Source organism: Aulonocara sp. 'chitande type north' Nkhata Bay, linkage group LG13 (assembly GCF_057382095.1).
Source record: "Aulonocara sp. 'chitande type north' Nkhata Bay isolate Kocher_YH1m ecotype deep benthic linkage group LG13, A_spYH_male_GT1.1, whole genome shotgun sequence".
NCBI classification, from domain to species: Eukaryota; Metazoa; Chordata; class Actinopteri; order Cichliformes; family Cichlidae; genus Aulonocara; species Aulonocara sp. 'chitande type north' Nkhata Bay.
The window spans coordinates 11,271,256-11,293,365 of record NC_141356.1 but is presented as its reverse complement, the minus strand read 5'-3'; the positions used below and the strand labels follow the sequence as shown (position 1 = coordinate 11,293,365).

Genomic DNA, 22,110 nt, shown 5'->3' with positions numbered 1-22,110 from the left:
TTGGCGTCATATTTGTTCTTTAATCTTCGATGGCTATCACACATACCGACCGACGGGATTCAACATAAAGTGTTCCAGATCTTCACAGTATTGCATTTTTGCACAGTGTTTTTTTTTTTAAGTTTGTTTTTTTACAGAGTACAGAGTTCTTGAGTGAAGGCACAAACCTAGAGATTACTTATGCAAATGAAATCCCTACGGACAAAAGTTGAGAAATCAAGAATATCAAACAGAACGCTGCTGCTAGAAGTTTTACGCAAACAGAAAAGCTAACGTCACCTCTACCACCTTACTGCAAGAAAGGCAGAGAGTCATATTCAAACAAACAATACATCAGGTACAATACTTTTCTTTTCTTGCACACTTGAACCGCCTCTTGCACATCGATCACCCCAAACATTTCAAAACTCTTTCAAACCTGTGCACGAACCCTGCTGATTGTCCGTTATACATCCCTCTTCCCATCGAAAGACATCCAACAGTGCCAAGCGAAGCTCTCTTGGATGGTTTAGTGCAACTCTCCTTCAAATACCATTAAAATAGACCTCGCTCTGCTACAAAAGTACACATGGTAGTACAAGATAACAGTATTTTATAGGATTTTTTTGCTACATATGAAGCATGCTTTCACAGTAACACAATAGCTACATATGTAGTAGTAGTAGTAGGGCTGCTTCATGCATCTTCTTCCATTTTCCAAATACAAAACAGGAAGCAGTTCAGAGTCTAACCCAACGCCCGCACACTTCCAAGAGATCTGCTGTTGTCTGAATAAAAAAACCCAAAACTTAAAGCTGGTACGTCATCCCTGACCGGCAGAGTAAACTGGCATCCACACAGGAAGAGGAAGTCGCCAGAAACCTCGAGAAACTTCATGAAATTCAGCAACTTGTAGGTGGAGGAACCGCACGTGCACAGAGCCACTGAATGTTTACCAACGGGAGTGAAAAACCACTTATTGACTGTCACATGACCGTACAGCAGCAAATCATGAGCTACAAAGCCGTAATGTCTCCCAAGAATACCGTTATGTTTCATATCCAGAGACCTGCCAGACACCATGCAGCAAGCTTCTACCAGGATATGAACACATTACCAGATGGCAGACAGAGGATGACGTTGAACTGTTCATGATGAAGGTCTCCGATGGCCAGAGACAGATGGCAACTTACGGCAGGAAAAAGATGCTAAAAAAATGAGGCAAACTTCAGCCGAGAGAACATCTGAGAAGATCCGTCCACAGCATGAGGTTAGTCATTAGTGTGGTGCTGGATGGTTTGGATCACTCCCCGATTCTAAGCTTAATGCCCATCAAGAGACGGGGTTTTTATGTCAACAACAGCAGTGCTCAGTGGTCGGTTTATCCAAACCTATCAGCATCAGGTTTCTCCAAGCGGCGAAATTCAAGAATACCGTTTCAGGGACACGAATCCAATTTTTGACCACAGGACATTAATATCAAAGATATACTCTACATTACTACCAAACGTCTCACATCTCAGTTTGATTCCAATGAAAACACAAACATATAATTGGCTTTAAATATATTCTAGTAAATCTGAAATTCAAAAAGGGTGCCTGGAAGCTCAATTCTCGAAAATCTGACAAGGTCAATCGAAAGTCAAATTCACACCGACTAACTGGAAAGAAAGAGAGAATAATAGATAATACAGATTTCATGCTGTAGCGCCTCAGCAGCAGCAGGGTAATATGCTTCCATAATTACATATTTCCAAGACGAATTTGCATGACATAATTTAGGAAATACTGAAATGTTTCCAGAACCTGCACCCTGTTAGACATAAAATGATTTCTATTTGCAAGTCATACAAAAGTCCTGTCAAGTTATAGTACTGTAGGACCACCACCTCCACTTGATGACATGTAACAGCTCTGTATATAAAATATCAACACCATCAACAAAACCTAAACCGACGACAGCAAAGATACAGTTTACACCAAATACTGCCTTTTTTACATTTACATTCTAACATTAGATGAGTGCAGAAATGTAAACGGATCGAGGAATGATTCTGTTAAACAAGCCGTCGTGAGTCGTTAAGAATACTGCAAATGGACTGTACGCATTCACGGCACTGTTAAGTCACTTTGGATGAAAGCGCTGACGCGACGTCATTCGTGTGTGATTGGAGAATCTCCACCCGTTTAGACGTGAAGGAGCGCGAGCTAAAGCCCGAAACGTCGGGACTTGAAGCACGGCGTCACTTCACTGTGAGCTATAAATTAACTCATACATTCGTTAAGTGTGTGGCGTCCTCCAGACCTGGGCCAAAGCGCTCCTTCATGTACCTGGACAGCTATATTCAAAAAAGCAAGCCTCTCCAAATGCATCTGCACTTGTTGGGGACTATTTTCAATCGTCTCCACTAAAGGGCGTCGGCTACGCCAACAAGCCTTCGGGTCTTTTTTCAGTTCAGATTGTCTGAAATGGGACAAACCGTCCAAAAAGTTGTGCTGTTTTAGTTTTTCTAAGTCCGCCACACCACTGATGAAATCCTGCTTTGGCAGCAGGTCGGTAAGTTTCTCACCGATGGATAGCATGACAGCTCCTTAGAAGTGAAGTTAAAACATCTTAGCAATGGGCGTCATCGTCTAGGACATGTGACATCATCTACAGACGTCACAGTAATGACTCAGGACACGATATCGAGGTCCCGCATTTTGCCCTGCCCTCGGTGTTATGATAAGAGACAGGCAACCGAGCAGCTACAGATCATTTTACTCCAACAAGTGTCCACACCCAGAGTCCAGTGGAGTGGAGTCGAGATGGTGGCGGCAGCGTGTCAGCACCACATCAAACCCACCGCTAAAATATCATCGCCCATTTCTGCAACATTTCGTCCTTATTTGAGTAGTGTAGAAGGAAGCGGTTTCCTCCATGTTTACTTATCACCTGTTGTCATCTTTCCTCTCTATGCATCAAAAGCAGATCGATCTTCGAAGGAAACTCCTCTCAGCTACATGCTGAACAGATTTGACCCGGGTCTGGCATCATCGAACTTGTGCCTGTGCTTTAAAAACCAAATCAGTGCTGACAAGGAGGCGTTACTGAAAATCAACTTCACTCAGAGCGTGTCCGAGGCTGGTGCCAAAAACCGCAGAAAGAAAGACGTTGTATGCTCAATAAAGGACAGTTCAAGCACAATCCAGTCGTGTGTGTGGGTCCTGTGTTACAGGACCATCCTAATTGCTCAAACCACCTCAGCCGATTCCTCTTCGTACAAACTAAACTGGTGGTCATCAACAGCTTACTGCAATCAACCACATCACCCTCAGTCTTATTATCACTTTACTCGGGAATGGGATTCTCAGATATACATTTTCCCAGATACGTTCACTGAAGAATCACCTCATTATGCTGGTGAAGAGGGCTGTGTGCTTCTGTGATCCTGGGAACATCACTGTTTGAGAAAAAAACCCTGCTAGAGTTTTCCAAGGCGAACAGGTCCCGGGTCTGTTTGGTTTTCTTTTCTGAGTAACCTCAATAAAAACTGACAACTAGAAGTGATAAACGTTGCCCAGAAGCTATCAAAGCCAAACCAGGGGTAATGGTGATGGGTGGAGCCCGAAAGAGCTGCAGTTGGGTATCACCTGAAATAGCCACGACTACAATGGCACTGAATTTGGTTCCATCAAGCAAAGAAAAAGGACTGTGGCTATGCAAACCCTTTACATACCAGGATCCTCCCTTGGAGAGGAATAGCCCAGACTATGAGCGGAAAAGGATTTAAACCAGACCTTTGAAGCAGCCTTGAAACATGGAACCAGTTGGGCACAGCCCAAAACAGTCAATGCTAGAAAGGATAGACAGAGTTGGATGCACCATGCAAAGGCAAGGACCCAGGATTTCTCTTGGAATAGTAAGAATTTAGCTCCTTGTACCTCCTCCTTCAGCAGAAAGCCAAAGTTTCACTCGTGATGGGCTGTTAAGATGTGATTGAACAATAACAGACTAAACAAATCTTAAACTATCGAGATGGTCCCGGGTGATGATTTGGCTTAGAAAGCACAGGCAGAGACACGATAACTTGACTGATCAGGAGTTTTCGAGCGAACCAGGCCAGGATGTGAAGGTCTGACCAGAGGAGAGGACGTGTCATCAGGCGTCAAATTCAAATTCTGTGATCAGACGGGCATTAAATCATAAATCAACAGACGAATAGAAAGCACACCTTTGTACCTGAAGATAAAATGAACTATTATACTTAACAGACAGAATTCAGTTCTATGTTTCAATATCGAAGGTTTACCCAGTCATACATCCAAAGGAAAAAGAACCAAGTGTAACAGTTTACACTTCCACTCCAGTTTAATAATCTATGGAAAAGTACCAAAATTACAGCAATCAATTAAAAGTGGAATGTGTCTGATGCAAAGAGCTCATGGAGTCATATTTGTTATTGCTTTATGTTGTAAACCCTGTTCGGAGGAAGCAGCCATGATAATCTGTTATCATCTTCAGAATTATTTTATCCAATAGATTTTATGTAAAAGCTGGATGCACTGGGTCAAAAACCAAGTAAGCAGAACCTTTAATGGTGACATAGCCTTCTTCTTGTCATCAGACTCCGCCCCCTGCTGGCCATTAGAAAGAATGCAGGTTTAAGGCACTTCCACACTGGCACCACTTCTCAGACCTGGAAGCTACGTCCATCTTTTATATATAGTTTTCCCTCCATTATTATTAGAGACCACGGGTCATTTATGGAGTTTTCAGGAGGAGAAGCACTAAAGTATAAATAATTAAATATTTTTAAATAATCTGCCAGATACAAAAAATCCTTTTTAAAATCATTTTAGAAAATTTGGTCTAAATTTGCAATGACAAAAATATTCATGCCAAATTTATTACTGTTTAGTATTTGAATACTTAACTTTTGGACTCCTGGGAGTCAGACTAACAAATCCAGCTTTAAGATGAGAAGTGGTGTAAAAGAAGTCTGATGTTGATGGGAGCTACTTTTCCATAGGTTAACGTACTGGAATGAAGTCACCGTGTGATAAAGTCTTGCCCCCTGACACCCCTCCCTCTGGTCTTTCTCTGCTGGTCTAGTCCTCGTACCCAGCGGACCGGCGCCGCTGATGGTTCCAGATGTCGTCTCTGTGTTCAGGCCGGCAGAACAGCCGGGATGACTGAGCTAGGCGCTCCCGGTGTTCCCGCTCCCGATCTCGGTCTCCGCCTGGTTTGGAGAACGGAGGACGTCCGCCGAACTGGGACGAGGACTGAGTTCTGCTGTCAGCGAGACCAGACGAGGACAGCTGAGCTCCTGCTGACCTGGAGACGAAACTCAGACATGAACGAACAAACAAACAAGAGAAGGAAGCTGTCATTTTAACTTCATATGATGGAAACACTCACGCCTCAATTACATTTTACACAGTAGGAGCGGGTAGCCAGTCACACTGATGATAAACCAGAACTGTCCCTGGTTGGTGTCCAGCCTGGAGACCATCAGCACCTCAAATGCTGCCTTTTCACCTGCATCACCGATGATCTCTTTAAGCTCAACAAATCCTTATGAGTTTGACACGAAACAAGAAAGAAAAATGCACCAAACATCCTTTTATGTTCAGCAACTTTACATCGAAGACACAAGAGTAACCCGATCAGGTAAGACATGAAAACTTTCAAAAATGACAAACTTCCATCTAACTGCAAAAACAGACAGAACCTGCTGTGCAACATTAGTCGGTTTTTACGGACACGCTGGACCGAACAGCTGGTCTCACACGACGAACAAAGTTCAACAAGAACCTTTGAAGATAAACAGCATCTGACCTGAGCGCACACAGAGAGAGTGTGGTAATCCCTCTGCAGTCACTGAGCGAAAGCACAAAGCATCCCATGTCGAGCCATGAATTAAACATGAGAACACCACAGAGAAACCCGACAGATGACACGAGAAAGCTCCTGGATGATTTTGACTTTGATTTAGACCAACAGCAGCAGATTACCTGCTCTGTCAGAGGCCAGTTCCTGCTGAGCAACAAACCTTTTTACACCTACACCCCATCGGTTATTGACGACTTTCCTCCCTCTCAGCTCAAATTCAAATGATTTGCAATAAAAAGCCAAGAGGAAAAGGAAACAGCTGCTGTAATGCTGCACTTTCAGAGGAACAAATATGGATTCAAATCTACTTTATTTATATAGCACAAATTCACAACAACAGTCACCTGAGGGCACTTTATGATGTAATTATACAGAGAAAACCGCAACAATCAGACAAACCTGTATGAGAAAACACTTGGTGACAGTGGGAAGGAAAAACTCTTTTTTAACAGGAAGAAACCTCCAGTAGAACCAGGCTCAGAGAAGGGCGGCCAGAGTTTAATACGATTTTAAATCCTACATTTTTTAGCAGTATTTAATAATATAAGTATAAGGTTCAACCTGTTTGTGTCCAGTTAACACTTTAATATTTCTCCTTGATTTCAGTCTGAAAATTTGCTAATACTGTTTATTCAAAGTAACGATGGACTCACCTGCTCTTAGTTATTCTGTGAGGGCCGTTATCAGTTTTCTGCTGGTGCTGCTGAGGTCATAAAAATCACAAGAATCAGGCCTTCATCAGAGCAATAACCCACCACAGTAAAACATCATAACTGGAAAAGTCAGGATCAATTCAGTCTGTCAGTGTAAAAGTTATTTAAAAGCAGCTGAAAAAACAAACATAAAATGACATAAAGAAACACAAAGACTTACAAAACAACTAGAATAAATAAATGAATGAATAAAAACAACCAAAGACAGTACCTTGTAGTGGTTGCACTGTGGCGGACTACCGTTGACCTGGTAATACTCCACCAGCCTCTCGGCCAGAGCGATACGTCTCAGCAGATTCTCGATGAAATGCTGGATTCGAACTTTGCCGCACGTCTCCTGGCGAACCGCCGCCTCCAGAAACTTCTGGATGGTTAACACTTCCCTGCAAAGCAAAAATCACCCAATTCATAACTTAAATATACCATTCACCCCCAGCTATGCAAGAGAGGCAAAAGGGAAATAACGGGCTGCACCTTCAGATCCTGTCCATGAATATCATAAACAGGATCAGAGACAAGGAGCAACCCTGGAGTCCAGCACCATCCACCTGGCACATCCTCCAGACCAGCGGTCCCCAACCTTTTTTGCGCCACGGACCGTTTTATGGTCGACAATATTTTAACGGACCGGCGTTTAAGGTGTCGCGCATAAATACAACAAAATAAAACCAGTACTGGTACCAAAAAAAAGGAAGATTTATTCTTAACAAACAAAAGAATAAATCCCTGAAAACATAAATTTCACCCCCGAACCTCAACTCTCGCGGCCCAGTACCAAACGACTCCGGTCCGTGGCCCGGGGGTTGGGGACCGCTGCTCCAGACCACATCAGTGAGATCCTGCCCGCCTCACCTCTCTCGCCGCTCCAGCTCATTCTCTGAGGCGTTGAGCTGCTCCCTCAACGCGGCAATAACCATCACAGCCACATCCACCTGTCGGCTAAGCGACCTCTCCTTGTCTGCAACTTCCTGCCTCTCCTGGGCCAGATGCTGTGAGTGAGCACGCTCACACAGGAGCTCCGTGTCGGTATGAGCCAGCTCGGTGCTCACCCTGGCCAGCCGGCGCTGCATGGTGCTATCGGCCGCCCTCAGAATGCTGGCCAGCCGCTGCCGCACTGCAGCCGAGGCTGCTGCCGTCTCCAAACCGGAGTAGGAGTTATGCTCTGGTAGGTGCAAACAAGACGAGACGTTACTGCAAAAAACAGATGTATTCTGATACTGCAACACTCTGCTCCAGAAACCCACCAGTCAGATCCAGATCCAGGTCCAGATCTGGGTCCGGTGGAGGGCCAAGTGGGGGGAACAGTATGTGATGGTGGTTGATGTGGTGATGGTCTGACTTTTTTGAGGAAGTTTTCAAATCCTCCTCATTTCTGCTTCCACTTCTCTCTTCACCCTCATCGTCCTCATCCTCCTCGTCTTCTTCCACATCTTCGTCTTCTGTCCCCACATCGATTTCCTCGTCCTCCTCCTCCTCCGCCTGCGTCCCTACCCCAACGCTCTGGGTGCGCCTCCTCGCAGACCCATATGAGTGGAGGTATCCGCTGTCTCTGCTGTCGCTGAGAGAGCGGACATGAGGTGGCCTCCCTGTACTTTGCTGCCCCCTACGCGTCGGGAGGCTCATGTCGTGCCACGGGATAGCTGCCGTCAGCGGGTTGGGGAGCTTCCCGGTAATGCTGAACCCTTCAGTGACCATGTCTGGTGAGCGATACGAGTGGCGGTACTCGAGGTGAGTGCGGAGGGAAGCCAAACTGTGGAAACGCTCTTGCTCGCCACAGCGGGGACAGCGGAAGGGGAGGTCACAGGGAGTGACAGTGTCCACAATCGCGCCGCAGGCCTGGCCGTTCCTCTCTAAAAGGAAGGATCCAGAACCTCGGGAACACAACTTCTGCTGCATCACCTTACACCTGAGAAGTACGGAGGGGATTAGTGCTGAAAGACTGAAGACCCTAATTTACTGACTACAAAAGCTGCATTAGCTCAAACACCCACTCCATAGACTCCCAGGTTAGAATGTCCAACTTTACAGCAGACACAAACTTGGTAACCTTTAGGGTGTCTAGAGATAACCCTGCCTGACCTCATCTGTCCATCACCACTGCAGACAACAAGGGGCTCAGATCAGACCCCTGATGTAAACCCACCTGTCAGCCCTTCACACACCCCACCCCATACATATCCTGCACCACCTTCACATACTTGACAGTCTATCATATGGTTTCTGTAGATCCACAAAGACACAGTGCAACATCACATCCTCGTTTCAATTCAGTTATTTAATTTATTTAAATGTGCAGTGCATTTCTTTTTTACAATAAAAAGACAAAAAAGATTATTATGGGCGATGAAAGCCTCATTTTACACAGCTTATTTGTTTTGTTTTGGGGGTTTTAAACACATATACATAGTCATGTACACCTGGGCTAATGTTAAGTTTCTGTTACCTTGGAGGATTATTGTGTTTGTAGTTAATATAGACCGAAAATATGTGATTTTAAGTGAGCTCGGACCGGCTGAGCACAAACGGAGAGGACTTCCCCCTCGGTTCCCCCTCAGAGTCTGTTTGATCCCGAGTCTGAACAACAGGTACCTGTCGTTATCACAAAGCTGCACCGTTAGCTTTACCTGGCTGCAGCTGCTAGCCTAGCCTAGCCAAGCGGGTTAGCAGAGACCGAAACAATCGCTGAATCACGGCGGAAAGATTTAAACTCTCTTACCGCGCGCAGCTTTAACGGCTGCCTTCAGATGACACTCCCAGATGACCCGTTACTGTCTGAAGGAGTCCGCTCGCAGCCCGACGCAAACAGCAGCCTGCATGATGTCATTCATTCAGGACACATAGGACCAGACAGCAAGCCAGCAGCTCCGCTGACCAGCCACATCCGGGAAAACGTTTCAAAATAAGATCAAATGCGTCACTTCCGTCCAGGGTGCGGGCGAAACTGTTGGTTTTGTTCATTTATTCATATTCAAGGTTTTTATTCTTTCTTTCTTTTTCCGTTTTAAACGTATTTATTAGAAGTTTTCCTCTTTTTTTTTACTTTTACTGCTGTCATATGACTGCTCAGGAAAAACCTGAAAGCTGGGATGGCGATGCATCACCACCAACAATGAGACTGACATGCACTGTGAAAACTAGTGCAGTAATCGGTGCATGAACAACTGCGGAACTTTTTCCAGCAAGTTGTAAGACTGTTGAACTCTGGCACTGCTCTGGAGCCTCTGAAATGTTCACTCTCTGCCTGAACATTTTCTTGTTTATAATAATAATAATAATAATAAAAGATTTTCTTATGTATACTAAATAAGACTGTAAATGTGTTTTCTGTTCTGTTGCTTTTGTGTCTTCACTCTTTTTGGTTTTCAGGTCTCGCTGGACTTGGGTGCAAATGTTCGTTTCATGTGAATACATGTGTAAGAATGACCAAAAAGAAAAAGCATTGAATCTGTCTTATTTAAAATGTTACTTATTTTTACTTTTTGTTATGTTTTATTTGTACCATTTCGAGCAATCTTTTATTTTTACAAAAATAGCTTTTTATTATTTTATAACATTTTATATGAAGCTATTTTATTAGCTTCGTTTTGGCTACTGTAACACAATATCTTAACTTCTGGGGATAGATATCATTTTTATTTCTTTTTAGATACTTTGTTTATCTCAAAAGTGGAAAATTCCTTTGTAACAGCAGTTACTTTCAACACAACATTAAACAAACAGCTTAAAGGTTCAGTATGTAGAATTTTTCACCACTAGATGTCAGTAGATTGCAGGTTGCAATCAGCTGAATTCTGTTTTCTTACTTCTCCCAATTTAAGTGTATTATTCCAGCTATGGTGGCTGTTATAGGACAAACGGGGTTTTGTCAGCCATAGATAAAAAACATTACCATCAGATTTTATCCCTTACCAGCCACAGCTGGCTGTATATTTCTACTACAGTTTGTTTAAGAAATACTTTTCATACAAATTACATTTGAACATATTTGAATAATATCATCACTTAGCAAAAGATCAGGAAATACAAAAATGAACAGTTTGTTGGATAATTTAATTACACACTGTTCCATGGACATTTATGGATACAGTATGCTTTTAAAAAAAAGACAAAATAGCCAGAAAAAGTACTGACTGTACCTTAAATTAAGATTGAAAAGCTAAACTTTTGAGATTTAAGATTAAAGTCATCCAACTTCCTCAAAACATTCAGATGTCCCCCGAGAGTAAACTTTAAAATTGTTTCATCATAAAAAACCCGACAGAGTCAAGACAAAAGAGATCTATTGTTTATTGCAATGATATCTTCCAGCGATGTGCTGTTTGTAGTAATGTACATGTAACTCAAAATGTGACTGTTTTACAGTATTGTTTGATTGCCACAGAATCAGCCACAGGAGTGTTTCCTGAACTGCACCATCATGGTTCCAGGTAGCTGCCGTTCGAACGAGTGTGCTCATTGTGTGGATGCTTTAAGCATCCACACTATTGAGTTCCTCTTGGGACTTCCGTACACTTTTTGGCACTTAACTACTTCCACAATTTTCAGCCGATTTTCACCGTTCAAATTTTAAAATATTCTGCTATTTCTGCTAATTCCTGCTATGTCTTTTGGTATTTTTCACTATTATACTTTTTAAAATATTAAGCTTAATTTGTCCCATTGAAATGAATGGGAAACTTCTGCAATTCTGCTAAAATTTGCTTGTTTCTGAAACTTAACTACTTCCTCATATTTTCACGTAGAACAACCATTCAAACTTTAAAATGTTCTCAAATTATTGGGCTATTCAGGTATGATTCAGCTTTTTCAAATCTTTTACCGTTTTACTTTTATGCCTCTTAAAGTTTTCAGTTGCAAAATTGTGATTTTTCACAAAATACATGCGTTGTTATGGTTGCTATGCACTTGGCTTCCAGTGTGCCACTGAAGGTTTTGCAGTCTTCTCTTCATGTCCGAACAACTTCTTGCTACTTGCTCAATTTTCACTCAACTTCCACAAATTATACATCAAAACGTAGGTATTTTTGCTGGGTTTCCGAAAATGTCACTATCATTGTTGTGGGATTTATAGAATTTTGGCAAATCTCCTCAGACCAACACAAAGTCGCAAAACTCTCCATAGAAAGTCAATGGAGAGCTTGTTCAAAATCACCGCTTGATTTCTGTAATGAGAGGCATATTCGAATCGTCATATCTCCTTAACGAAGCAAAGTTAAGACATAAGGCTTGTCCCAGTATATCTTCAGACACTCCTGACGCTCACAATTCAAGAATTATTTTCTCACCTATTACCGTTCTGAAATGAGTTAGACTTGTTTGAGGGTAGGAAATTCGTCCTTCGCTCAGATTTCTTCAGATTTCAAACTCTGGAAATGAACCACTTTTTTCTCTCGTCATATCTTTTTAATGGATTTCCACAGAGACCTGAAAATTTCCATGATTGTTCACCAAAGCCTGCTGTCTCTTACGGTGAAAGAATGATATTGATACTCCAAATAGATTTAGAGTTAGAAAGCGTTGTTTGAGGGCAAGTCAAGGCAGTTTTTGCTTTGCTCTACTCAGTTATGGTGCATTAGAAGTCAATTATCTTTAATAATTCATATTTTAATGATAAATTGTCAACACTTTAAGATTCCCCCATCTCTTCTGAACAAAACGGTGTAAGAATGACCGTTCTAGCCCCTACGGTTAGGAAATTATGGTCATTTGTTTGAGGGGAGTTGTCATTATGAGAAATAGACTGCAAAAATCCTGTGTCTCTCTGTGCTGCGTGCACCTGTTTTGGCGGGAAAAAGTGCACAGGCTCTCTGATTGGTGGATTCAAATTCAGCAGCTCCAAGGCTGCTTGACTGAGCTAGAAACTTACTTCTCTCTCCGTGTGTGTGTGTGTATGTGTGTGTGTGTGTGTGTGTGTGTGTGTGTGTGTGTGTGTGTGTGTGTGTGTGTGTGTGTGTGTGACAGAGAGAGAGAGAGAGAGAAAGGCTTTTAATGGGATGACCTCATTCTAAGCTTCAAATTCAATATATTTAGACTGGTTGACTGAATTGGATCTTGTGTGCTGATTCACCCAGTACAAGAATTATGCTTCTAGTCCACCTAGTTTTTGAGTTACACAACGTTTTGTAACTCCAAAAAACGGCGTTTTTCGCCTCTCACCGCGATCTAATTCTGACTCCTCATCACCCTGTTTTTCAAAGCGGCTCCTCTCTTTCCCAGTGGCGCAGTTGGTAATGACACGGGTCTGCAAGCCAAAGATCGTGGGTTCGATTCCACCTTGGTCAACATGTTTTTTTCCCTACAAATTAATACACTGTCACAGACCAGTAATTCATATTCATCATTTATTACAATTCTGCAAACTTTTATGATTTTACCAGCTTTTCTAATATGGACCTCACATTCTTGTTAACACTCCATGGCACAAATACTCTTCCCTTTAGGCTATTTCTCCCATTTTAAAGTATTACTCCTCCATAATTGTAATTCTGTTAAATCAAAGTACTTTTACTACATCTTAGTACTTCTGCTCAATCATAGTATTTCTGCTAAATCATAGTATTTCTGCTACTTTTTGGTACTTGTGCTAAATACAGTATTTCTGCTAAATCATACTATTTCTACTATATTATATTTTTCTTTCTAAATATAGCATTTCTGCTATATAATTGTATTTCTGCCAAGTATTATGTTTCCTCTAAGATATTGCAGTTCTGCTAAGTTATTCCATTTTAGCAAAGTTCTTTTGCTTCTGAAAAGCTTTTACAATTTCTGCAACTTTTCAGCTTTTTCAGCTGGTTTTTGCATGCAGCTTCAGCTTTAAGCATCCACACTGCATTTTCGCAGGAAATGCAAATTTTTCTAGTTTGATTTGAATCATCAGGAGTACACCAAACATCTCTCACTTTATCTACTTTATGTGATTTAAAGGAAACAAAAAGCGGTTTTAGTTTGAGTTAGTTTTCCTTATTTCCTGGTCTAATGATGGATGTTCATATTAAACTTGACCAGAGTTTTAAATAATGAGATACAATAATCCCTGTCAGTCAAAAGCTCCGGTTGCAGACTGCTATAAACACTCAGTTTGTGACATTTTTTTCTACTCTTGGATCTGTATGATGTCAAAAAGAGGTCATCTGAGGCACAGGAGCCCCACCCCCATCTGATGTTCAAATTGAGAAGTGGGTGGTGCATATATTGCTTGAATACTGGTGCTGTGAATAATGCAAAGTTACTCCAGTCCAAGGATAGAAATATGGAGCTGGAAATGAGCAGAATAGGTTCTAATCACAACACAATCAGACTTCGGTTGAAACTACATTTGCATATTGGGGTTAAAATGCTTGAATCATGAGATCGGTTTTCCCTCTTTCTATCCCTTTTTTTCTGCTTGTTTTACTTGAGATTTTAACAGTGGGTCTTTGGCTGTGAACTGAGCCTCATCCACTAATTTAAGTTTAACAATATTAAAGGTAAACCCACATAAAGATGCCTTTTCCCAAAGCTCTCCTGTGTCTTCCTCCTACTGACAGTGTGCTTGATAGTTAAGTTTGGCTCCTATCTTTGTTCCTGCCAGACGTTTGTTGAAGACCTCGTCCATCTCTCGGCTCTGCTCTGGTGTGAAATGGTTCTTCCAGTCTCCAACCTCACCTTTGCAGGGACACAAACATCACAAAGTGAAACAGCTGCATTTGGATTCCACCTGAGGATTGATAAGATGTTGGCTAAGTATCACAGTATGCATTTCTCGTTTTCTAGGCTACTTTCTGGGCACCTTTCCTGAAGAAGACATTCCCCATATTGCCGTGGGAGCTGCTGGAGCTTTCCTTCATGGCTTTGAAGGTGCTCGCATCTGCGATCTGCTGCACCTGAGCCTCTGTCAGGCTGAAGCCGTAGAAGCTGGAGATCCTACGGATGTTCTCGCTCAGGTCCTACGGGAAACAGAAGAATCATTACCGCACATTACCACAAACCCCTGCGGTGTCTAACTGTTCTATGTCAAATGCAGCTTTACCTGTTTCAGCTCTTCATATGTAACGACCATGACATTGGGGTCGTCCATCTTCTTCTCCCAACCTAAGGCGTGGTCAAAGTAAGACCCCCAGGGAACTACACACAAACAATGACAAAAAATTAATGAATCATATCAGAATATCTCAATTTGAGACGTGTAATTTCCAGGTCTAGGTTCAAATGAATTAATCAAAAACGATTTGAATCTATGAAGTCATTTTTTCACAAAAACATATTGTCAGGGTTCTTCCCAGTATTGACGATGGCTTGATTTCCAAATCAATAATCTCATTCATTCTAATGCTTCAGAAACAGTTTTTTCAGAAGCTCTGAAGTAATTTTTAGGACCTAAAGGTAACCAAATTATTGCTTAACCCATTCTTAACGCCTAAATTTGACCAAGATATTTTTAGCATCCAAAGCTAAACTAAATAGTTTTTATGTCTGTGAAGGTTCTCAGTCATCGTAGTCTGAGGAGCTCGGAAAGAAAAGCGTCATCCAAGAAGCTTCTTCAGTTATAAAAGCAACTGGTGGAGAGTCCCAGATTTTAAGGCCTATGGTAGTGTCCCCACGAGGGTCATGGTCCCCAGTCGCCCACTCACATCCTGGGCCATCTGACCTCAGGAAATCACACGACAGGGTGGGGCCAGGTTTCACAATGAGCTCACCCTTGGCTGATTGGGACCCACACCCGTTTTCACACCTTGGCTCAGGCGATTAGAGGATCATCAGGGGGTCCTTTTGTCCCTCTGTGGGGGGAAACTCCCACTAGGTTTAAATCTGGGACTCTCCACCATTTGACCTTAGAACTGAAGAAGCTTCTTGGATGAGAGGTGAAACGTCTTCAAGCAACTTAAAGAAGTCCAGACACTTTTCTTTCCAAGCTCCTTTGACTAAATCGTTTTTCACACCTAAAGCTGAGTAATTTTAGCAAACCAAGTACTGTCTAGTGATAAACCTGATGGAATAATCTCTGGTGTCTCAAGCTAACCAAGGCCTTTTTTTAATACACTCTTGGCAGTAACTTCTGTGCCACTCGTTGATAGTTTTCTTTACAGTCAGAAGAATTTATTTTAAATAATTTTTGCTCTTTTTAAATCCAATTTCAGAATCACAGAAACTCACAGTCTTGGACCGAGTATTTCTTCTGTACTTTTTCTCTTTTAATAGACATTATAAATCTCTTACTTACAGGTTATGGTATCTGTGTTTATTATACTCTGACAAGCATCTCTCTGTGCTCAGTCCAGGCCTGATAAGCAACTAAACTAACTGTTTTATTGCAGTGCTTCATAGCAAACTCACTAAGTGGGGCCACAGCAGCTCTTTGCCCCACTTGGACCAATCCAACATTTCCACCGTGACCCTGCTGAGTCAGCACTATGTGCTGTTTGTGAGGCCACAAGTGCAGCAAAGCTCAGGATTATGAAGCCAAATCAAAGAGTGAAACAAAAGCTGGTATTTTTATGGACAAGGTTTGGACCACAGTGTGTCCAGCGTTCCTCACATTAATAAGTATTATGCTCGGTTTGTTTGCTCACCTTCTCCACTCATGAACTGGGAGTAAAAGGTGTCCCAGGACTTTGCGGATGGGAGCGCTGGGTTGCTGTTGGAGAAATGATAGAAGGAGACCATTGTGTCTTTCGGGTTTCTGAAGACCACCAGAATCTGTGCAAGAAAAACCACACAAATGAGATTTTATTGACCTGGAGAGAGGAGAGAAAGGATACAAGAACAGAAAGACGGGAACAACAGTTACAACTACTCTGAACATTGGCCACATTTTTCCTCAAAGCAGGGTCCATGCGTCGGTCTGTTCTTTTTCTTACAGAGTTTCCACTGTCATCAACCAAGCATCTAAATCCTGGGGTTACATTTGGAAAAGCTGCAGTTCGTTGTGGGAATGAGAGCTTGAGTTTTACACAGATGCTTGTGGCAGCAGTATGCAGCTGAACGTCTCCTGCAGAGCTCGTGAAACTCACCTTAGTCTTCTTTTCGTAGAAGGAAGCAGGAATGTTGTCGGGGTGAAGGTGAGCCCCCAGAAGTCTTGGAGAAGGAGCTTCTTCCACGTTCTGAGGGTGGACAAAACATACCATATTTACCCAACATTTTGTGACATGCACTTAGAGTCTTGTTGTGGTGAAAGCAGGGAAGGCGTTGCTTGTGCAAACACTTTGGCCCAGGGTGTGGCTTTTCAGGAACCCAGTGTACCAAAGGTCTGCAGCTTCACATTCTCTGGGTCGATTCAGTCTGCTTAAAGCAAATTTGCAGAATTTCCAGACTTTGCTTTTAAGGATTTTGCTTCCTGTGCTGTAATTTGTCAGGGTTGTAATGCTACAGGGTTCGACTCACGATGAATTACTGTCTGCACGTTTGTGACTGAACAGCTGCAACACGCCCAGATGTGCCTTTTCTTTCAAACAGGAAGTGAAAAAGCACCTTCAGGGAATCACATCTGCTCCTCAGTGAGCCAATCGGCTGCTTTTCCCAGAGTCAAACCACAAAAATGCTGAACTCTGTTGACTTTGTTGACTGCTATAATCTTATGTGCAGCACTTTGTGATTCTGTCTTGAAAGGTGCTACATAAATACAAATTTATTTTTTAATTTTTTTATTTTTTAAGTATCTTTGATTTATTTCCAGCTAAACCGAATTTAAGTTTTGGAAAATTATGAGGAAAATGCTGTGAATCCAAACAGGAACAAACAAAGCAGCTGCTTCACATGATTACGTCACACCTGGAAGTGATTTCAGCTGCAGTCAAGCTGTAAACACAAACGTTTAAACGTAGTTTCAGGATTTATTCTTTTAAAATATTCACTACACAAACTGTTTGATTACAGTTAAGTTGGCGTGCTTGAATCCAACCTTTCACCTAATATGACTTCATACAAATATATTAGTTCTTCTACTTTAGGCAGGCACGTGTGATCTAACTGTACTTTTTAACTTGCAGTTATTAAACACAGGTTTTACTGGGTTTTCTTCCTCAGGCGACTCTGGGATCAAATCAGTGCTGTCAAAAGAAACTGAGGAAAAGGCCTCCATACTCTAAACATGAACTGTGTAGGAATCAGTCTATTAAATGACTTCCACATGGGAGCAGACAAACCAACTTCCTGAAGAAAGCAAAGACTGAAAAGACATTTTGCTCTGTTTTTACATAGATGTGATCTTCATCTCGGGGTCTGATTTAAACCTTTTATCTCATAAAATGTTGAAGCAGCTCACAGACGTTCAGTGACTGAACGCTGAGGAGAAGCCTGACAGGAATCCAGATGTGGATCAGGGACCTCGTCAGTACTGTGCTGTAAAATAACATCCACACAGCTCCTCATCAATGTGTGCTCCGGGGTTCCAGTACAACGAGCCCTGCTTCTTTAATTTATTTGATGTGTTTTGGTTTAAAATTGTAACGATGAGAAAACGGACAGCCTTCTCCCGGTCACATAGAACTGAGAGAGTCCGAATAATTGCTAATTACTTTATGTTTATATTTTTTAATTGTTAAATTGAATGAACAAGGCTCGGCCAGTAGCAGCAGCTGATGAAATATTGTCTTATTTTAGTGCATATTTTACAAACATCAGTGTTCAGACTGTTAAATTAGTAATCTGGGTTAGGGTTTTAGCCCACAGTCGGCCCAGTACGATATAAATGCAGATTATTCTGAAGCGAATCATGCAAAGCCACTGTAGTGGAGCCTAACAGTAAAAATGAGCTCACATTAAAGAAAAATGCATGAGGGGAAAATGCACTTCTGTGGTTTCTGGGTTTGAATGACATCTTTATTTTCATCAGAAGGTAACGGCTATAAACTGTACTGAGAGACACGAACGCTGCAGACAGTGAATGTGCCTCCCCTGGAGCAAAGCCTTCCAGTTTCTTAAACCATGCCTGTTTATCATATACAGTGGGGCAAAAAAGTATTTAGTCAGCCACCGATTGTGCAAGTTCCCCCACCTAAAATGATGACAGAGGTCAGTAATTTGCACCAGAGGTACACTTCAACTGTGAGAGACAGAATGTGAAAAAAAAATCCATGAATCCACATGGTAGGATTTGTAAAGAATTTATTCGTAAATCAGGGTGGAAAATAAGTATTTGGTCAATAACAAAAATACAACTCAATACTTTGTAACATAACCTTTGTTGGCAATAACAGAGGTCAAACGTTTACTATAGGTCTTTACCTGGTTTGCACACACAGTAGCTGGTATTTTGGCCCATTCCTCCATGCAGATCTTCTCGAGAGCAGTGATGCTTTGGGGCTGTCGCCGAGCAACACGGACTTTCAACTCCCGCCACAGATTTTCTATGGGGTTGAGGTCTGGAGACTGGCTAGGCCACTCCAGGACTTTCAAATGCTTCTTACGGAGACACTCCTTTGTTCCCCGGGCGGTGTGTTTTGGATCATTGTCATGTTGGAAGACCCAGCCTCGTTTCATCTTCAAAGTTCTCACAGATGGAAGGAGGTTTTGGCTCAAAATCTCACGATACATGGCCCCATTCATTCTGTCCTTAACACGGATCAGTCGTCCTGTCCCCTTGGCAGAAAAACAGCCCCATAGCATGATGTTTCCACCCCCATGCTTCACAGTAGGTATGGTGTTCTTGGGATGCAACTCAGTATTCTTCTTCCTCCAAACACGACGAGTTGAGTTTATACCAAAAAGTTCTACTTTGGTTTCATCTGACCACATGACATTCTCCCAATCCTCTGCTGTATCATCCATGTGCTCTCTGGCAAACTTCAGACGGGCCTGGACATGCACTGGCTTCAGCAGCGGAACACGTCTGGCACTGCGGGATTTGATTCCCTGCCGTTGTAGTGTGTTACTGATGGTGACCTTTGTTACTTTGGTCCCAGCTCTCTGCAGGTCATTCACCAGGTCCCCCCGTGTGGTTCTGGGATCTTTGCTCACCGTTCTCATGATCATTTTGACCCCACGGGATGAGATCTTGCGTGGAGCCCCAGATCGAGGGAGATTATCAGTGGTCTTGTATGTCTTCCATTTTCTGATGATTGCTCCCACAGTTGATTTTTTCACACCAAGCTGCTTGCCTATTGTAGATTCACTCTTCCCAGTCTGGTGCAGGTCTACAATACTTTTCCTGGTGTCCTTCGAAAGCTCTTTGGTCTTGGCCATGGCGGAGTTTGGAGTCTGACTGTTTGAGGCTGTGGACAGGTGTCTTTTATACAGATGATGAGTTCAAACAGGTGCCATTCATACAGGTAACGAGTGGGGGACAGAAAAGCTTCTTACAGAAGACGTTACAGGTCTGTGAGAGCCAGAGATTTTCCTTGTTTGAGGGGACCAAATACTTATTTTCCACCCTGATTTACGAATAAATTCTTTACAAATCCTACCATGTGAATTCATGGATTTTTTTTTCACATTCTGTCTCTCACAGTTGAAGTGTACCTCTGGTGCAAATTACTGATCTCTGTCATCATTTTAAGTGGGGGAACTTGCACAATCGGTGGCTGACTAAATACTTTTTTGCCCCACTGTAGCTAAAAGCACCACACACACAAGTGCTTCAGACGTGTCGCCGCGCCCGCGCTGTTAGATGGTATCTGTGTTTGCACAGGAGCAGGTGTGTCACGCAAACACAGAGGCGCTCTGCACGGCTCAACCTTTCACTTGTACAGCACACCTGCAGACAGGAGGCCGGTTTCTAACAATAACTGTAATAATAATGACTGATTTTTAGTGTCTCATATACATTATACAACACACACACACACACAACCTTTAAATTTTCTGGTCCATGAAACTCGATCAGCGGTGGGAGTTTGCTTTCCGACTTCACGCCTGTAGCCGCTGTGATGATCTTCTTTATCACCCCGACCATCCAGTTGAAACCTGCACACACACACACACACGCACACACACACGTGCGGTTGTGCTATCATTGCAGAGATTACACAGATATAAGGCCTATAACCCTTTCGTGCTCTCTTTGGTCGTTTCTGTGCAGATCTGTTTGCTTATATTTGCGTGACGCTGGCTTTGGTGGAGCATTAGCCAAAGAGCCGCACGCTCACTGGCTTGTCAATCATCAGCTGTTAGTCAATGAGAATATATTGGATAATCCTTTCTGACACTTCAATGACCAAAAATGTACATTTTACTAACTGAGCTAAAACCTTTTATTCAATATGACCTGAAATAAGCAGCCAAGAGCATGAAGTCATCAGGAGAGTGTTTTTAAGAGGTCCCAGCAGAGGGCAGACTCAGCTACCATCCACTGACGGCCTTTAAAAAGTTTCTCCAACAGAAAACAAGTTTCAACTTTTGCTGTAACCTGGTAGATTTGATATGAAGTGGTGGTGAATGTTCACATTAAACATGTTTCTAATGCTGAGCTCAGTGTTTCCCTGTGAGACTAAAGCTCACACAGCTTTTATACTCTCAGATCTGCATGATGTCACAGAGAGGGGTATCCCTTTGCTCGTCTGAGGAAAAGGATCAGTGTTGAGCTGTTAGTCATGCACAGCTGTCTAAGAACAAAATAAGGAAGTAAAAATGAGCCGAGCAGGTCCCGAACTTCAACTGTGGCGGCTTCCCCGTTTTTCCCTGATACTCGTCTGTTTGTTTTTTGTGCTCTCATTTCAGACTCGTCACTTCCTGGTTTCACGTGTTTCCCGCTGTTGTAATCTTTGCCCTGCCCCTAAAGTTGACCTCCTCTCTGTCTTTGTTTTACAGCTGGTTTCCCTGTTGGATTTGTTTGCCTGCTCTGATTAATATCCGGCGTGTGAACCTTTTCCTCGCCTTTTAAATCATCTCTGAGTAGTCGGCTCATGATTGATTGCACATTGTCGTGCACTCTTGAGGGAGTCTGGCTGCTGCAGAGTGAAGAGTTCAGGGATTGCACCTAGAAAGCTCATAGGTCAGAGGTCACACCGTCTGATGGAGTTTAAACACGACTAAAAACATGTTGGCGTTTTTAAATGAAAGGCTCTCATCTTCAGCTCATTAACAGATCTTTTTGACTCGATCAGCATTACTCACCACATTTGGGGTAAGCCACCAGCATGATGTCGTCCTCTCTGGCCTGCATCTTCTCCAGACACTTTAAATGCTCCTTGGGAGACAGGAGGGTCGAGTACAGCACACCATTGTATCTGTACACCTTCTCCTCGTCGCTCATCTCCTTCGCCTTCAGCATCTTGGCCTGCAGCGGGCCCATCGGTCCCTCGCCGCTCATCCTGACTTACGCACGGAGCAGAGACTCAAAGAGGAAGGAAACTCGGGAGAAGCTGCAGACGCTGCTGGAGCTGAAAGTGAGAAAGCAGAACTGAGACACAGAGGAAAAAGGGTGTGTGTGTAAAGTAGGAACAACGGGAGGAGGAGGCATCAAGCACCTCCCCCTCCACACACACACACACAAATATGCAGAAAACCCTGGATTCATGGAGGCGTGGCTGAAGGCTGAATGGAGATCTCTGGACAAGGTTCACCATATGGAGGTGCCAGACTGACTCACACACACACACACACACACACACACACACACACACACAC

The 22,110-nt window shown here is 42.8% G+C and overlaps 2 protein-coding genes across 3 annotated transcripts; both read right to left on the bottom strand.

Moving 5' to 3' along the window:
- Positions 1-9,561, bottom strand: znf365 (zinc finger protein 365). Of its 2 annotated transcripts, none has more exons than XM_086258712.1 (6): positions 9,284-9,561; positions 7,812-8,473; positions 7,420-7,729; positions 6,779-6,950; positions 6,508-6,554; positions 1-5,296 (listed from the first exon to the last, which is right to left on the bottom strand). In XM_086258712.1, exons 2-6 carry the CDS (start codon positions 8,461-8,463, stop codon positions 5,071-5,073), a joined length of 1,407 nt encoding a protein of 468 aa, XP_086114838.1. In that variant the 5' UTR covers positions 8,464-8,473; positions 9,284-9,561; the 3' UTR covers positions 1-5,070. The 2 variants fall into 2 exon arrangements, with proteins under 2 accessions (XP_086114838.1, XP_086114836.1); XM_086258710.1 differs by having other exon boundaries at positions 6,508-6,557; positions 9,284-9,558.
- A 2,959-nt stretch (positions 9,562-12,520) lies between these two features.
- sult6b1 (sulfotransferase family, cytosolic, 6b, member 1) lies at positions 12,521-21,893 on the bottom strand. The gene is made up of 7 exons (XM_086258713.1): positions 21,598-21,893; positions 20,336-20,448; positions 16,560-16,649; positions 16,119-16,245; positions 14,579-14,673; positions 14,339-14,495; positions 12,521-14,214 (listed from the first exon to the last, which is right to left on the bottom strand). Exons 1-7 carry the CDS (start codon positions 21,791-21,793, stop codon positions 14,087-14,089), a joined length of 906 nt encoding a protein of 301 aa, XP_086114839.1. The 5' UTR covers positions 21,794-21,893; the 3' UTR covers positions 12,521-14,086.
- Positions 21,894-22,110: the final 217 nt, after the last annotated feature.

What these genes read in the sequence shown, in the direction of transcription:
- znf365 (XM_086258710.1), bottom strand. Translation starts at nt 8,463, where the DNA reads ATGCAGCAGAAGTTGTGTTCCCGAGGTTCTGGATCCTTCCTTTTAGAG. An exon ending in GAGCTGGAGCGGCGAGAGAG is followed by an intron (nt 6,951 to 7,419) that starts GTGAGGCGGGCA and finishes TTTGCTTTGCAG; the next exon opens with GGAAGTGTTAACCATCCAGA. An exon ending in CACAGAATAACTAAGAGCAG is followed by an intron (nt 5,297 to 6,507) that starts GTGAGTCCATCG and finishes TTTCGTCTCCAG; the next exon opens with GTCAGCAGGAGCTCAGCTGT.
- sult6b1 (XM_086258713.1), bottom strand. Translation starts at nt 21,793, where the DNA reads ATGAGCGGCGAGGGACCGATGGGCCCGCTGCAGGCCAAGATGCTGAAG. An exon ending in ATGGACCAGAAAATTTAAAG is followed by an intron (nt 16,650 to 20,335) that starts GTTGTGTGTGTG and finishes GTCCACCCTCAG; the next exon opens with AACGTGGAAGAAGCTCCTTC. An exon ending in CATATGAAGAGCTGAAACAG is followed by an intron (nt 14,496 to 14,578) that starts GTAAAGCTGCAT and finishes TGTTTCCCGTAG; the next exon opens with GACCTGAGCGAGAACATCCG.